The sequence below is a fragment of the Lithobates pipiens genome, unplaced genomic scaffold (assembly GCF_037356315.1).
Source record: "Lithobates pipiens isolate NorthernLeopardFrog02 unplaced genomic scaffold, aLitPip1_a1.2 Scaffold_3, whole genome shotgun sequence".
Classification (NCBI taxonomy): domain Eukaryota; kingdom Metazoa; phylum Chordata; class Amphibia; order Anura; family Ranidae; genus Lithobates; species Lithobates pipiens.
The window spans coordinates 104203220-104219667 of record NW_027507790.1 but is presented as its reverse complement, the minus strand read 5'-3'; the positions used below and the strand labels follow the sequence as shown (position 1 = coordinate 104219667).

The 16448-nt window shown below is 43.0% G+C and overlaps 1 protein-coding gene across 1 annotated transcript in view; it reads left to right on the top strand.

Moving 5' to 3' along the window:
* The window catches only part of ADAMTS19 (ADAM metallopeptidase with thrombospondin type 1 motif 19), a 354949-nt gene that overhangs the window by 267109 nt on the left and 71392 nt on the right, over positions 1-16448 (top strand). The window contains exon 15 of the mRNA XM_077463285.1: positions 65-192. Coding sequence (XP_077319411.1) covers positions 65-192 — 128 coding nt within the window. The remainder of the gene's footprint in view (positions 1-64; positions 193-16448) is intronic.

Genomic DNA, 16448 nt, shown 5'->3' with positions numbered 1-16448 from the left:
TATTACATTTACACTAAGCTAAATTACAGTATATGACTCACCATGTTCTCTCGTTTCCATTTAGAGAAACCCTGCACACTGTTCTGTTCTGCCCTTGGAAAAGACCAGCCTGTCCTGGTGGCAGAGAAAACTTTGGATGGAACTTCCTGTGGACAGAATGGGCTGGATATGTGCTCCAATGGAAGGTGCCAGGTACAGTGAAAACATGTGCAAACATACATAAAATTAATATGATATAATGGAGACTGAGGTGATGGAGGATGACTAAAAGCTCTATTAGTTCTTATTTAGAATTCAATATTATTCATAAGAAATGGAAATATATTGCAGATTGTAAGGAAAGTAGATATGTTTATAGCTAAATGAGTTTGGGTGCATGGAAAATGGTTTCTTAGAAAGAATAATGTTCACTGGCATCCAAAGGGAAAGCTCTAACTGTGCAAACAGTGATATATGAATAAAACTGATTTCATTTAAAGCCTTTGTGCTCTACAGCAATTTAAATCTTGATAAGCAAATTAAAGCATGTCGTTTTGGTATGTATCCATTTACTGATACATTCAAGGCAAAGGGACAGGATTATTTTAAAGCCACCCTTTAATCACCTTACACTCATCTCGTCAATGCTCCCTGTTGCTTTTTACACTGTGGCAACTGACACCAAAATACTTGGTTTGGCTGAGGATGAAGCTCAGAGGGAATGTTGATGTCACACCTCCCCCTCCCCCCCCCCCTCCATCATGCAATCTTGCTTGGGTCTAGAGATTAACTGCTAGGCCCATACAGTACACCACAACACCACACAGGGAGGTCACATGACCCCCCCCCCCCAATCATGGGATATTGTTTGGGTCTAGAGATTAGCTGCTAGGCCCATACAGTACACCACAGAGGGGGGTCACATGACCCCCCAACCCAGAATTAATGGTTATTTTACATGTGGACAGTGGTTACAGTAGGAGCAATTGAGGAGCAAGAAGCAGAAGATGGTTGAGATGTGGCCCTGTCATTATATCTTAAATGGTCATGGTGACAGTCTCCTTAAACCAAATTTCCAGGAAACCTTTTTATCCCATTTTGTAATGCTAAATAACAAGTGTACATTATAACACTGGCACTTCTCTGCTTTTCCAAATTTATTGGGAAAGACAACAACTTTCTCATAATTTTTCCACTAAGGTGCCAGTTCAGTTTTTTAATAACATACCTCTAAGAAAAAGCATCCCAATACTAACAGAGCTATTTTCTTGATTTGCTCATGTACTCTACCTGCCGAGGCCACATCTTTTAGGACCTGGAGTTAATATTTGACACTTCCAGGCTGCAACTGTGTGGATGCTTATTGTCTTTGTATTCAAATTAAAAAAAATAACATCACTGAGAAAAGCACATCCTTAAGTTAAAAAATATAGTGTGTATCTAACACAGGGTGGTTCTGTGGATACACTGAAAAATAAAAATTCCAAATGCCACGTCCTTTGAATAATTTGAAATAAAACAAGGGAAAAAGAAGATGGAGAAAGGGGAAACACAAAAAACCTCAGAAAAAATTGTTTGTTGTATTGGACTTTTTAGGCATACTAATATAATTAAATATATAGCATAGAAAAATGAAGAGAAAAAAATATATATAATAAACGTAAAAAAATTATTTATTTATAAAAATAAAAAATAATTATAAAACACATCAAGTACTGTTTTTATATATCCTGTCTAAACTAACACATTTTACATCATATCCATATCTATTTCCATCAGATATATATACCCAGAGGGTAAACAAATGTACATTAATGCTTAATATACAGAAAAAGGAGGGTATTAATTACAGAACTGATCTTAAATATACTCTGACGCTCTACATGTTTCGCGTTATTACCAACGCTTCTTCAGGAGCTTTATCAATTCTCTAAAATAAGAAAAAATGTATCCATCAAGTCAAAAAAATATATAACATATTTTGCATACATTTATAATCAATTTACAACATAAACAAAAGAAAAACCACAGCTAAATTATAATTACAAAATAAAAATCTTACAATAAACCTTCCTCCCAGGAAAACGAGAAAAAAACAACAACAAGGGGGTATTTTTTTTTCTCTTTTTCCTGGGAGGAAGGTTTATTGTATAAAGGCAATACAGACGCACGGAAGCCCATAGCGTTTCAATGTTAAACATCTTCTTCAGTGGGTAAGCATCAGTTGCAGATTTTTGAGGATCTGTTCAAATGATAAATGAGAACATAAAAATATACATAGTTGAGATATACTGGGTGTCTCTGAGTCAGAACAGCAAATAAGAAGGTCACTCCAAGTCCAATCATTAACACAAGGAATGGGTGGAGCAGCAAGTCTTTGAACTTGAAAGTGTTCCAAAAAGTAAATGTCTGTGGCAAATACCCGGCTGGGGGTCAGGTCTCTCCCAAATCACACCAGAGAGAGACTCTATCCACTAGAGTAATACAGTTCTAAAGGATACATGGGTAGATGGTAGTAATCCCAGGGAGACAGCCAGGTGGTTTAGACTCCCCCCTTGGCAATCTTGAGCCAAAGAAGAGAGCATATGGCAACTACTATAAGAATGTCTCCTTTAGAAATGTGTTACGCTAGTGGATAGAGTCCACGTCTAGTGTGATTTGGGAGAGACCTGACCTGCTTATTTATCATTTGAACAGATCCAAAAAATCTGCAACTGATGCTTACCCACGGAAGAAGACATTTAATGTTGAAACGTGTTGGAATTCCTTGCATTTGTATTGTCTTTTATACAATTATTCATTGTGTCTCCAAGCAGGCATTTTGTGGCATTTTGCATTGTTTTTAGCCTAAGCCTTTTGTGGTAATCAACATGTTGCCCCCCTAAAGGTTTTTTTTCATCTCAAATTCAATAAGGATGAGAACCACCCGGTCCAGGAAAAAAATCAGGAATGATTCTTCATGACCCAAGGAACCAATCTCAGAAACCCATTTGGCCAAAGTGATATCGACCAAGAAGGCAACTTTTGCAGAAAGTTCTTTGCTAGAAAGCAGGGTAGACCCAGTGACACAGAGTCCAGACAATGAGTCAAGGATGAGGGGAAGATCCCATTTGGGGAATCTTGGATTTCTTTGGGGCCTGAGTCTTGACGCCCCTGAAGAACTGCCGGATTAGCGGGGAACAGCCCATGATGTTCCGGAGAAGGCCAATAAGTCTGAGACTAGGACTCTAAGCCCTTGTACACACGGTCGGAGATTCCGACAACCAAATCCGTCTGAGTAATTCCGACGGATTAATTCCGGAAGAGGTCCGGAAATTATGTTACATACACACGGTCGGACTAAGCTGTCAGAAAATCCGATTGTACATAACGTGATGACGTTATTTCGTTACGACGGGACTACATTCAGGCTAGTAGCCAATAGCATTGGTCTAGGAATTTGATCTGAGCATGCGTGGCACTTTGTCCGTTGGAGTAGGCTACACATGATCGGAGTATGTCCGATAGGAGAATTTTGTCGGAAAATTTTACCGGCAAGTTGGAAAACTTGGTCCGTCAGATATTCCAACGGAAACAGTCCGATGCAGACCACACACAGCCGGAATATCCGACAAAATGGTCCGATAGGAAACATTCCGTCGGAATCTCCGACCGTGTGTACAGGGGCTTAGAGAGCTGATGGATAGAGACAGATCTAGGCCAGATTGAAGGAAGCTGAGGATATCCTGGATCTCTGGATCCCTAAATGATCTGCCTGTAGAGGATGAGAATGCGACAAACTTGGCCCATATTCTCTTATATACTTTATTCGTGCTCGCCTTTCTTGATCTCATGAGGGTGGAAAACACTCTTGAAGTGCAGCCGAGAGATTCTAGCCTGTCTCCCCCTCAAGAACCAGACCACCAGTCTCAGTAATGCCGGACAAGGGTGCAGGACTGCCCCCTGAGAAAGAAGGTCTGGCCTGAGAGGCAGAGGCATCGGGTCCCGGAAGCTGTGCTGGGTCAGGAGGGGAAACCATGGCCTGTTTGGCCAGTAAGGTGCAATCACCACCATTTCGACTGCTTCCACTTGAAGTCTCCGTAAGAACTTGAGGTTGATCATAAGCGGGGGGAAAGACGTATGCTCTGTTGAAGCTCCACTGATCTGTCAGGGCATCTATTCTAAAGGCCTGGTTGCAACGGATTGGATTATAGTACTTCTTAAGCTCGAAATTGCAGGGGGATGCAAATAGATCCACTTCGGGATCAACTTCCAGGTACAGGATCCACTCAAACATCTGCACATGAAGAGACCACTCGTTGTCTAGCTGTGTGCAGGACAGGAAGTCCACCTGGACGTTCTGGGCTCCGGGGACAAAGACTGCAGAAATATTGGTCAGGTTCTTTTGGACCCAAGACATGATGGGTTTGACCTCTTAGAGCAGGGTGGGGCTCTGTGTGCCACTTTGTCTCCTCACATAAGAGACTACTGTGATGTTGTTCATCCTTGGTACCACTGACTCCCCTTTCAGGAGATGAGAGGATTGGAGGGCACACCAGCCCCCCCCCCCCCCGAAGTTCCAGAACGTTCAAGCCCGGATTGTGGAGACGACCATCACACTTACCTTGTGCCAGTTCTGACATGCAGAGGGCGTGACCATAACCCATGAGACGGGGTGATGGAGTGGTAAGTGAGAAAATTCCTGCGCTGAAGCCACCAAAATAGGCTGTTCCTCATCACTGATGTTATGCAAATGGACTGATTAATATCCCTCGAATTCCATTGCTGAAGAAACAATGTCTGAAAGGGGTGTAACCTCCACAGAGACCACTTGACCATGGGAGGTCGTAGAGATCATCGTGCCATTAATTCTTAGGCACTGTGAGGCCCTCAGGCGTGAGGAGTTCAGAGCCTGTGAAATTCTCTGTCAAACAACTGGGATCTTCTCTGCAGGAAGAGAGATGGTGTTTTCCACTGTGTCGAACTGGGCCACCGTGTATATCAGGTTCTGGACTGGTACTAGATGGCTCTTCCTCAGGTTTAGGCTCCACCCGAAGTCGACAAATGTGGTGATAACCTGCTCCTTGTGGATCAACAATTTCTTCTTGTCCTGGGACAGCAACAGGAGGTCGTTTAGATAATGGTACAAATGTATCCCTCTTGTTCTGATAAGGGCCACCACAGCTAGTAGAATTTTTGAAAAGACTGTGAGGTTGTCAGCCTGAAATGGAGGCAGGTAAACTGTCGATGTTCCTGCTGGACTTGGAACCGGAGGTATTTGCGAAAATCCTCTGCCACATGCACATGTAAGTAACCATCTTTTAAGCTAATTAAAATTAGCCAATTGCCTGACTGCACAGCTTGATGGATGGTAGACAGGGTCTCCATTTTGAACCTTTCATATTTTATGAATTTGTTTAGGTAAGTTAGATCTATCACTGGACACCATGAACCGTTTTTCTTCTGAACTAAGAAGAGAGGGGAGTATACCCCTGTCCCAAAGAACTCTTTGCTCTTTGGGACAGGCATCACTATTCCCTGTGTTCTCAGTGAATCCATGTAGGATAGTAACACCTGCTTCTTTTCTTCTGACCATGGTAGCGGGGTGGAAATAAATCTGGGGGGAGAATACTGGTGAAGGACCATGTGTGGCCTGAGGACAACATCTTGATGGTCCAGTAAACCGAGATTGAGACCACCCAGATGTGCGAAGAGATGCAAACAAGCCCCTACCTGACCCGCCTGGGCAGGCCCAATCTCTTAGCCGGCTCACCTCCACTGGACGCCTGGTTCTTAGCAGACTTTCGTAAGGGAGCCTGCCCTCTGTTCCAATTCCTTCTGAAGTCCTGACCGGGCATGTAAGAGCGTGCTTCCCTTTTTAGATGGGGCTCTTATAATGACCTTTGGCAATCCAAAATGCATAACCTGAAAGTTCTGGGGAATACATTAACACCACTAGCAATATTTTTCGGAAAATGCTTATTTGCCAGTTTAAAATGAATTTGGTCTTTCTGCAGGTGAGGAATAAATGCTCCTATCACAGAAACCCATTGACATTTTTTTCAGAATTCTAAGCTGTGTCGATTTTCATACTCTGTCTTTCAAAACTTTGTGAATTATCACAAAAAGTGACAAAGGGCCTCCTAAATTCCAAGGCTACTTACTAAAATAGATCCCTTCACTACCCTTTCTTTCTGTTGTTCATAATTAGTAATTGATTCTGCATAAACTCTTTTAAAAGAGGTTATATTAAGAGATGCAGAAGTTTTTCAAATTATGCTCATAGAGTTGTTGCTATGTGTATGAAAATCAAGAGAGCAAGGCTGCTGAACCCTTAAAATGAAAACCAGTAAGGCGGACATTACTTCACTTTTTCCTTTTTTGTAGCCTAAACATGGAGTTGTTAAACATCTGTGTTCTTATATGAGGTCTTTGTCATCAAGTTAAACACATTCTTTTGTAGATGTAACATATATAAACAATAATGATCACAGCTAAGATTTACATGATCTAAAGGACGGGATGTGTATGCTGTGCATGCAAGCAGATACTGGACCAGAGTTTTTTGGTGGAGTTAGAAAGAGCCAAGACAAAAACCAAAGCACTAAAAGCTCTTGTATAATTTTATGTATGATTTATTTATACTGCACCAACAATGTATAGCGTTCTTTGTAATTGCCAATTACATGCTGAACATGCTGCTGGATGAAGAATACAATCAAGTACAGACCAGGAAAAATATGAGGGATGCTGCCCAGAGCATCTCATGCTTATTTAACCATGACCCAGATTATGTCTCAGCCTCAGCTTTGAAGTCCTTAAGCCTGCTCTAAATTAATCTTGCAAATTACATTTACACTTTCATAACCACCTGCCATGTTTTAATGTTGGGTGGGAGCATAGCTTATTCCTAACTGCCAAGTTTTTACAGCAACTACAAATGGCAGCTGTACTCTCTGGAGACACTAAGAATTCAGAACTCCAAAAGGTGCCAGGAAACATTCCTTAACTATTCATAACTTCAGAAATACTTAAACATTGGGGGTTATTTACGAAAGGCAAATCCACTTTGCACTACAAGTGCAAACTACAAGTGCAAAGGGTAGATCTGAAATGAGGGGAAGCTCTGCTGATTTTATCATCCAATCATGTGCAAGCTAAAATGCTGTTTTTTATTCTCCTTGCATGTTCCCCTCGGATCTACAGCGACTGCACTTCAGTGCAATTTCAAGTGCACTTTGCACTTGTAGCGCAAAGTGGATTTTCCTTTCATAAATAACCCCCAAAGTGATGGATGGAAGAGAGGATGTAGCATGTCTATTACATCCAGATTCCAAGTTTAAAATCACTTACTACCTGTTGTATGTAAAAAAAATACTTACAGGTATGCAAAAGATTTGATTTACCTCTTATAGGAGTTGATGTGCAATTAGTAAGTGGAAACAAATGGACAACATAAAGATTTATAGTAAAAAGCATTCTCAGGCTCACTTCTTCACTGATGCATTACCACCAGACAATTGCCCCACGTGTTGCTATGCACGGGGTTTGCCTTTAACCCTCCACTTGAGCTTAGCTAGACACAAGGGATATACATTTTGAGGGATAGTTCTCTCAAGGCATGGTATAGGCACCTATCTGGCTTGTTGCTATGTTCATACACAGTAAACTTATCTGGTTTTGGCCAGCTGGACCTTGGTATCGTGCTGCAGTAGTGACAACACTTTCTCCCAGTGCTGTTTAACCTCTGTAGCTACAGAGTGAGATAAAGATTTCTTATGTAACAGCTCTAGGCAAGCAATAGCATCTAGTAGTTTCTGCAGCTGTATAGTTCTAGCATTTCTCAATTCCATGGCTTACCACATAAGGTTCCTCTCATAACACTTATGAGTCTCCTAAAGAATGAATCAGGGGTATAGTTGTCCAAGAGACATTGAGACAACAAAGCAGACAATTCTCATCTAAGCGGTTATTCATGAATCAGGGACGTATTCATCTTCCAGTATCATGCTCTTGGAGAAGGATGCCCATTATGTCATCCATAGTGAGTGGTGCATAGTCCAAGAAAGTTTGCTTTTGACCACAGTCTTAGAGATATCAGGAGGTGGAGATTGGGAGGCCAGAATGTAATAAATTCTGGAATATTATGTGGGGCAGAAAAAAATCTATACACATGGACATCTGGATAATGCAGATACCAAGCATCCACAAGGCAAAAAGCTTGTAAGGCTCCTTTGACACAGTGAAGGTAAGAGTAAGACAGGTGAGTGGCAGATCTTGAGGCATCCAATAAAGGGCCAAGAGTCAGGTTAAGAACTCCACTCATGATCAATGTACCCTCGACAATGGATTGTAGAACTGAGAGGCAGTATTCAAAAAATTGAAGTTGGGCATGATTAGGGAGATAGAAAGAGGGTATAGTGACATTTTGTCCCTCCAAGTCAACTTTTCGAAACAAGAAATGGCTATTCTGGTAGGTCTTTTGATCACTCTTACAACCGACCGTCCTCGAAATCAGGGAGCTCACAACTCCTGTCTTAGAGAGGGTGTTTTTTGTGGTACACCAAGGGAAAGCAGCAATTGAGAAACTTCAGGGAGTTATTCGTTGTGAATTTCTTGACCAAAGGCTCCATGAGTGCTGAGGTGCCAGAGCTTCCATAGGACATGGACCACTTCTGGGGAATATGGAAACATTGGATGTTCAGAAATGTGAACCTGCTGGTAGGCATGATGAAAAGGCAATCAGAAGGTTCCTGGGCAGAGGCACCCAAAAGGGATCAAAGGAGCTCAGTACTCTGGCTAATGATGCAGACAGCCTGGGGGAGAAGCAGAGAGCACTAAATGAGAATACCTAAGCATTTTCTTAAAGTGGAGTTCCACCCGTTTTTTTAGTTTATTAAAAGTCAGCAGCTACAAAAAGCATAGCTGCTGACTTTTAATAAACTGACAATTACCTGCCCCACGGTCCAGTGATTCGCCACCCGGAGGCTAGCTGGGTAGGGGTGTGAAGTATACAGGTGGGGGTGGGGGTGTGGAGTATACAGGTGGGGGTGGGGGTGTGAAGCATACAGGTGGAGGGTGGGGGTGTACAGTATACTGGGGGTGCAGTCTACAGGTGGGGGTGGGGGTGTGCAGTATACAGGTGGGGGGTGGGGGTTTGAAGTATACAGGTGGGGTGTACAGTATATAGGTGGGGGGTAAGGGTGTGCAGTATACAGGTGGGGGGTAGGGGTGTGCAGTATACAAGTGGGGGATGGGGGTGTGAAGTATGCAGGTGGGGGGTGTGCAGTATACAGGTGGAGGGTGGGGGTGTAAAATATACAGGTGGAGAGTGGAGGTGTGAAGTATACAGGTGGGTGGTAGGGGTGTGCAGTATACAGGTGGGGGGGTGGGGGTGTGAAGTATGCAGGTGGGGGTGGGGGTGAAGTATATGGGTGGGGGTGTGAAGTATATAGGTGGGGGTGTGCAGTATAGAGGTGGAGGGTGGGGGTGTGAATTATACAGGTGGAGAGTGGGGGTGTGAAGTATACAGGTGGGGGGTGGGCACAGTCAGTATGCAGACAGGAGGTCGGTATCCCCCTGGCAGTAGCTCCTCTCACAGACACACAAGGCAGTCAAGGTATGTGCACAGGTGACTCATCGCCAGGCAGATGACGAGCAGTGTGATGTGTACAGAGCCCCACGCCGGCTCCTCACATCATTGGATACTGACTTCGCTCTCCTCCATTGCTGACCATACACTCCGCCCTTTTCCTCACTCAGGACCATCCAACTCCGCCCTTCAGAGCTCATCCTCTCTCCTAACTCAGACGGAACAGAACTCCGTCCCCTGCAGATTGCCTTCTGAGGAATTACTGGGTGATCTGAGGGAGCTGCCGTTCGAATCAGGGGGAGAGGAGGGGGTGCCCCTGACTGAAGGAGCAGGACATGAAGATGCCAGGGCGCACTATCGTGATTCAGCTGCTCTGCTGCCAATTATTTCAACAACACCCCTAGTGGCCGTGGCTGCGCCCTGGGCGGCAGTGCGCACTAGGCGGCTGCCTAGTCCGCCTAGTGATAGCACCGGCCCTGAAGTTTGTACAGGTAAAGGAAAAAGATCAGCCACAACGTACACAGATGTATGAGAAAAAAAACAGCACTGGCTACAACCAATGAGCTGTCCCTATTCATCAAATAAATATAAAAAAGTACATAAATTTCATCATATTTATTTGATGAATAGGGATAGGTCAGCAGCAATCAGGCAGACTAGCACTTTTCTATTGAATAATCTAGAAATAAGTTTTGCACAGAACATAAATATTTTTTCAATAAAGGTCATTTTAGAGAGAGAGAGAGCAGGCAGGCTTCATCTGTAAATTAAAAAAAAATGTTTTTAGTCTCCCTGGGACATAGAAAAAAATGTTTCAATTAATTATCTGTTCATATTTCACAACATGTTTTATAGATCAGAACTTTTGAGGTAAAAATTGAGACCAGGGCATTTTTATGTAAGGAATCACTATTAGGACATATAGTACCACCTAAAGTGTGTTTTTTAAATTTCAAAACTGAGAAACAGTATAAAGCAGTTTAGATCACAGTCATTTATGAGTGCACTGACTGCCCAAGTGTGTTTTCTGAAGCGCCTGGTATAAATGCCATTCCAGACATACATTTGCATCCACCATACATTTTTGTTTTTATGTTATGGAGGTGTTAAAGAGAATCTTAACTGTGCAAGATGTATCCTAAAATGGCAAACATAGGAATTGCAAAAGACTAATCACCAGTGACCTGTAGTGCCCGCGGGCTCCCTGCAGCTCAAAAGAGCAGAGCTTTGCTTCCTCAAGTCAGAGCAATGAGACCAGAAGTCAGAGGCACAGTGCCTTAAAGTGGTTGTTAAGCCACTCTAACCTGTATACAGCATCAGCACTGCCTCATATTGTAGTATCCTCTCTGTGTGTGATTTATAAAAATAAATGCTGAAAATACCTAAATTCTCTGCTGAGATTGTGATCACATGACTGGCCAGCTTTCTCCTTTCCTCCTCTGAGAGATGCAGCGGGCGGGACTGAGATTCCCCTGCTGATGTCAGTCTGGAGGAGAGGAGGAAAGAGCTGGTAGGTCATGTGATCGCAATCTCAGCTCTTAAAAGAGGTATTTTACAGCATTTATGTTTATAAATCAGGGGGAAACTGCAATAGGAGGCAGTGCTGATGGTGTACAGGTTAGTGTTATGAGAGCAGCAGACGGGGAAGGGACGAATCACACACACAGACAGAGAGGGGAGGGGGAGGAGGACACAGGAGCAGAGAGGAGAGCAGATAGCAGGCTGCTGATGACAAAGGCACGTAAATTGACCATGGTGTCAGGGTTTAGCAGCCATGATACACCGCAGTCAGTTTACAGAGGGGTGGGGAGAAACTGGCAGGATCAGCCAGGTTTTTTAGGTGTTACAGAGGGCCAAATGACACAGGACAAGCACTGTGTCAAATAACATGCTATAAAGGAGCAGGATCCATTTTTTTGGGGGTTAACAAAAACTTTAAAAGATCTCTCACTGCAAAAATACAACTACTGTATGAGGCTGCTGACACAAGAAGTGTGCTACTATTTTTCAGGTTGAAATTGAGGAAAAAGTTAGGTACAATTAACATTTTTAGATGTTCCCTATAAAATAGCAAATCTACATTTGAGTTCAGGTGACATGAAGTGCAAATGCTTAGGGGATACAGTATAAGAAATTAGTTTACAGTGTGTGACAACAACAATTAATGAACAAATTTGGGGGAACTGCAAAATACCAGGCATGTAAAATGTTCTAATCTTCAATAAAGTGTACATTAGTAGACATGATAATAATGTCCAATGATTGGGCCATGTTGCAAAGTAAAGTTTGCTAATGCAATGCAGTTCTTTTGGAATAGTGTGCAATCTGATAGTTTCCAGGCTTCACTATTTTGTATAGAGCATGCAATATATACCATGGATTTACCTTCTTTTAAAGGAGAACAAGCTCATTCGGCTGGGCTTCTCCTATGGGTCACAGTACCCACAGGAGTTTTGCACTCCTGAGACCTGTTTTTATCAGAGAGTGGTCTTAAGTTTGCTCTCTGCTGACGTCACCAAAATCAGTTCAGGCACCGCATCTTCCTGACTCTGGAAGTCTGGATGCTCCAGGTGCCTGGACTGATGACAGTCTCAGCCTCTCACCGAGCCGCTGAGAGGCTGAGATGGCCGATCCCCACCCCTCCACAGCTCAGCGCTCCACGGGTGGGATCGGCCATCTCAGCCTCTCCACAGCTCAGCGCTCCAGTGAGTGTGGAGGAGCAGAGCAGGAGAGCTACTTATTGATGGTCAGCAGCTCTCCTCTCAGGGATCTGTGAGAACCGAGCCATCGGCTGTGTTTGTGGCTCAGTTCTCAGTGAACGGGCAGCGGGGGACAGATGCAGCATCTGTATTAGAAACTGTATTAAAATCTGATAAAAACAGGATTCCCATACTTCTCCTTTAAACCTGGGGAAGATGTATAACATTACATTTTGGGCATTGTGTCAATTGTCTAATACGTCAAAGAACAACACATTTATGTGCGAAGTAGGATCCCAAACATATGTACAGAAGTAATAGGGTACAATCGTTGCCAGAACAGCACAGGTGTAAACAGAGATTAAAATAGATACAAGAATATTGTTTCAGTGTAGAATGTTTCTGTTTTATTGAAAATCCCTTCCAGGAATCTTGAATTTATCAGTATTGGCTCCATGCCCTTTTGTAAATTCAGACTTAAAAGGAGTAAATATTTTTTCCGTGTTTCGTCTTTGTTCCCAAAGTAAGAGATGTAAGATGGAGCATGTATGATTTGATTTGAAACCAAACATGCTTTTTGAAACATTGCTTATATGCCTCAGTCTATGCCAGTGAAACCCCAAGAATGTGATTTCAATGTGTTCTTACCCTCTAACTCCAAATGTCAATTTACAATTTTTGTTTGGATAATTTGAGCAGGTGAGCAAGTCATATGGCAAGTTATCACTATCAAACCCTCAAACCTATTTAATAATGAATTGCTGGAAACTGATTTGTGAGAAGCCAACAGTTTAGATGATTGGCCATTCACATTAGTAAGTGCCTTGGTAAACACTAAAATATATTTACCACATCTACATAGGCATCAATATACACATACACAAACACTGGGTTACTTTGTCCTAAATTTGAAGACTGGAGCCTCACCCTTAGCTCTCCCTGTACATCCACTTTTTAGATCCATGCCCTGCTCTCTTCCTTTTTCACTAGCTGACAGACTGTCACTTTACTGCCTATTTGTGCTACAACAACAGAAGCTCAGGACTACAACATATTACAAATAGAATTGGGCGAACGGTTTGGGTCAAGCACAAGTTCGGCCCTAACATCTCCTGTTTGCCCATTCAGCAAATGCCCGAATTTGCAGGGCGCACCGCACAGTGCATTCTAAAGCTATAGGGCATAGTGAATAGCTGTTTTTTCCCCTGCTGTAGTAAATTGGAGCATGCTTTGCTGGGATTTTTCGCCTTCCTCTGGATCAACTGTGGTTGATGGATTGTGTATATGGGATTGTATTATTTTATAATTTTTTTTTGGTTTAACTAGATAGACTTTGTCTTTTTTTTAACCTGACCAACTTTGTATATATGTCAATGAGTTTGTTTTTTTACCTTTGGCTACAATATGAATTTATATGTTACCTTGTTATGCAATTATCATGTTTATTGTGTGAAATTAAATGTGCTCTACTATTTCTATATTGTGCTACTATGTAACATATGTGGTTCTTACTAATTATGTACTACCTACCAGACACACCCTGTCATGTTGTCTCCTTGGCTGCATGATTTATATAAAGTCCCATGTCCTTCCCCCCTTTTCTGTATACTTTGTATGTTGTTAAGGAGCGGGCCAGTAAGCCGGCCTCAGCGTCCTTAATAATGAATGAGTCATGAGCTTCCCCACTGACAGTTGAATGAAAAAAAAAAAAACATTTTCCAGCAATAGAAAAATCTGAAAAAAATGTTGTGGAGTTCCCCCAAACTCTATACCAGACCCTTATCTGAGCATGCAGCCTGGCAGGTCAGGAAAGGGGGAGGATGAGCAAGCATCCCCCTCTCCTGAACCATACCAGGCCACTTGCCCTAAACACGGGGGGTGCTTTGGGGCAGGGGCACATCCCCCAATGTAGATCCATCATCAATCACAACACCACCCCCGGATCCCAAAAAAAGCTCAGCTCGCGTCGAAGGCTAACCGCTATCTGCCTGCTCGGGCATTTGACAGTTCTTATATAGGTAAGGTACGGGGCCACCTGGCGACGTCACCTGCCACAGCCACCAGGTGACATCACTGACCCAGCATGCACCGATTGGTGATGTCCTACTGGGGCAGTGCCACCAGGTGATGTCGCCAGGTGGCTCCGCCCGGTACCTATACAAGAACTGGCAGATGGCAGAGCAGGCACATGGCAGTTAGCCTTCATTGCGGTAGGAGCTCTTTTTTGGGGGGGGGGGGGGGGTCCTGATTGGATTTACAGTGTTGAGAAACTTGAAAGTAATGGGAGAGGAAATGTTTTTGAACAAATATAAATCTATCCTGCTTTATACAAGTTTGAATGAAATTCTAGCTATGATATTAGTTGGCTCAATGACTGCAAGAAGCAGTGTTCTGATGAAAGAGTTTTCTATGACTGCTACCCTAACATTTTATACTTGTGTTACCATGTACTTGCATACATTGCTTTCTCTGTGTGAAATACCTAGTGATCCTGCCAGTTTCCTGCTTTCCTATTTCAAACTGGCCACTCCTGGCATTGAAGGACATTCATTACCCCAGCAAGTTCAGTTTGCTTCTTTGCATTCTATTTGGAAGCTGCAAGCTGCTGTGCTGATGCACATCATACCTGTATTCCTGTGGTCAGACTTTTGGTGACATGCCCCCCGCCCAGTTCTTCACTAGGAAGATCAGTGTACTGCTCTCCCTCTGCCTCCTGCTGACACATTCTCCTGCCTTGCTCTTCTGCAGGAAGATCAGTGTATTGCTGTTTTACTACCTTTGCTAATACACTCCCCGCACAGCTAGTCACTATGTATTTCTGACTGCTTTTAAACAAGACCGTTGCTTAAACAGTATATTGTCAAACGTATTGGGACACCTGCCTTTACATCCACATGAACTTTAATGGCATCCAAGTCTTAGTCCGTAGCATTCAATATTGAGTTTGCCCACCCTTTCAGCTATAACAGCTTCAACTCTTCTGAGAAGGCTGTCCACAAACCCCAAACTTGCTCCACCATGTCTTGCTTTGTGCACTGGTGCATAGTCATGTTGGAACAGGAAGGGACCATCTCCAAACTGTTCCCACAAAGTTGGGAGCATGAAATTGTCCAAAATGTCTTGGTATGCTGACACCTTAAGAGTTCACTTCTCTGAAACTAAGGGGCAAAGATCAACCCCTTAGAAAAAAAAACAACACACCATAATCTCCCCTCCAACAACTGATTTGGAGGGGTGGCCCAATACTTTTGGCAATATGGCATGGATGAGCGAGTTTGTGATAGAGGAACTTGACTGGCATGCACAGTCCTGACCTCAACCTAATAGAACACCTTTGGGGTGAATTAGAGACTTCTCGTCCACATCAGTGCCTGACCTCACAAATGCGCTTCTGAAAGAATGGTCAAACATTGCCATAGACACACTCCTAAACCTTGTGGACAGCCTTCTGAGAAGAGTTGAAGCTGTTATAGGTGCAAAGGGTGGACCACATGTCATGTGAGTGTGAAGCCAGGCATCCCAATACTTTTGACAATACAGTGTATGTGTATATATAATATATATATATATATATAAGTCCATATAGGAGAACATCAGACAGATAGCGGATAATCCACCACCAAGTAATCGTACAGGACTTCTAGTGACACGCCACACCCAGTGAGCAGGGTCACATACCAGATGGTATGGACAACCTATTGCTAGGATGGTCAAACAGGCTGACAGAAACAACCTCTGCAAGGTATAAACGACCGGAAATCCTCTGGGACCCTCCAATATAAAGCCAGCACTTCTATGATAGTCACACTCAAGCGAAATCACATGAGGATCAAGCTGACCAGATATAGATCATAAAGAGAAAACTCCAATAGTGTGATATTGTTTAGATAGTTTATTGTAAGAAGAAAAAGCCAATAGGGTACTTACAATAATTTAAATTCAATGTCGCATGGGTAAAAAGGTCTGCCGACAAACTCTAAAAAATGTTTTTAGAAGATCTGGCTTTATATTGGCGGGTCCCAGAGGATTTCTGGTCTTTAATACCTTGCATAGGTTGTTTCTGCCAGCCTGTTTGACCATCCTAGCAATAGGTGGTCCATACCATCTGGTAAGTGTCCCTGCTCACTGGGTGTGGAGTGTCACTAGAAGTCCTGCACAATTACTTGGTGGTATTATCTGCTCTGATGTTTTTCTATATG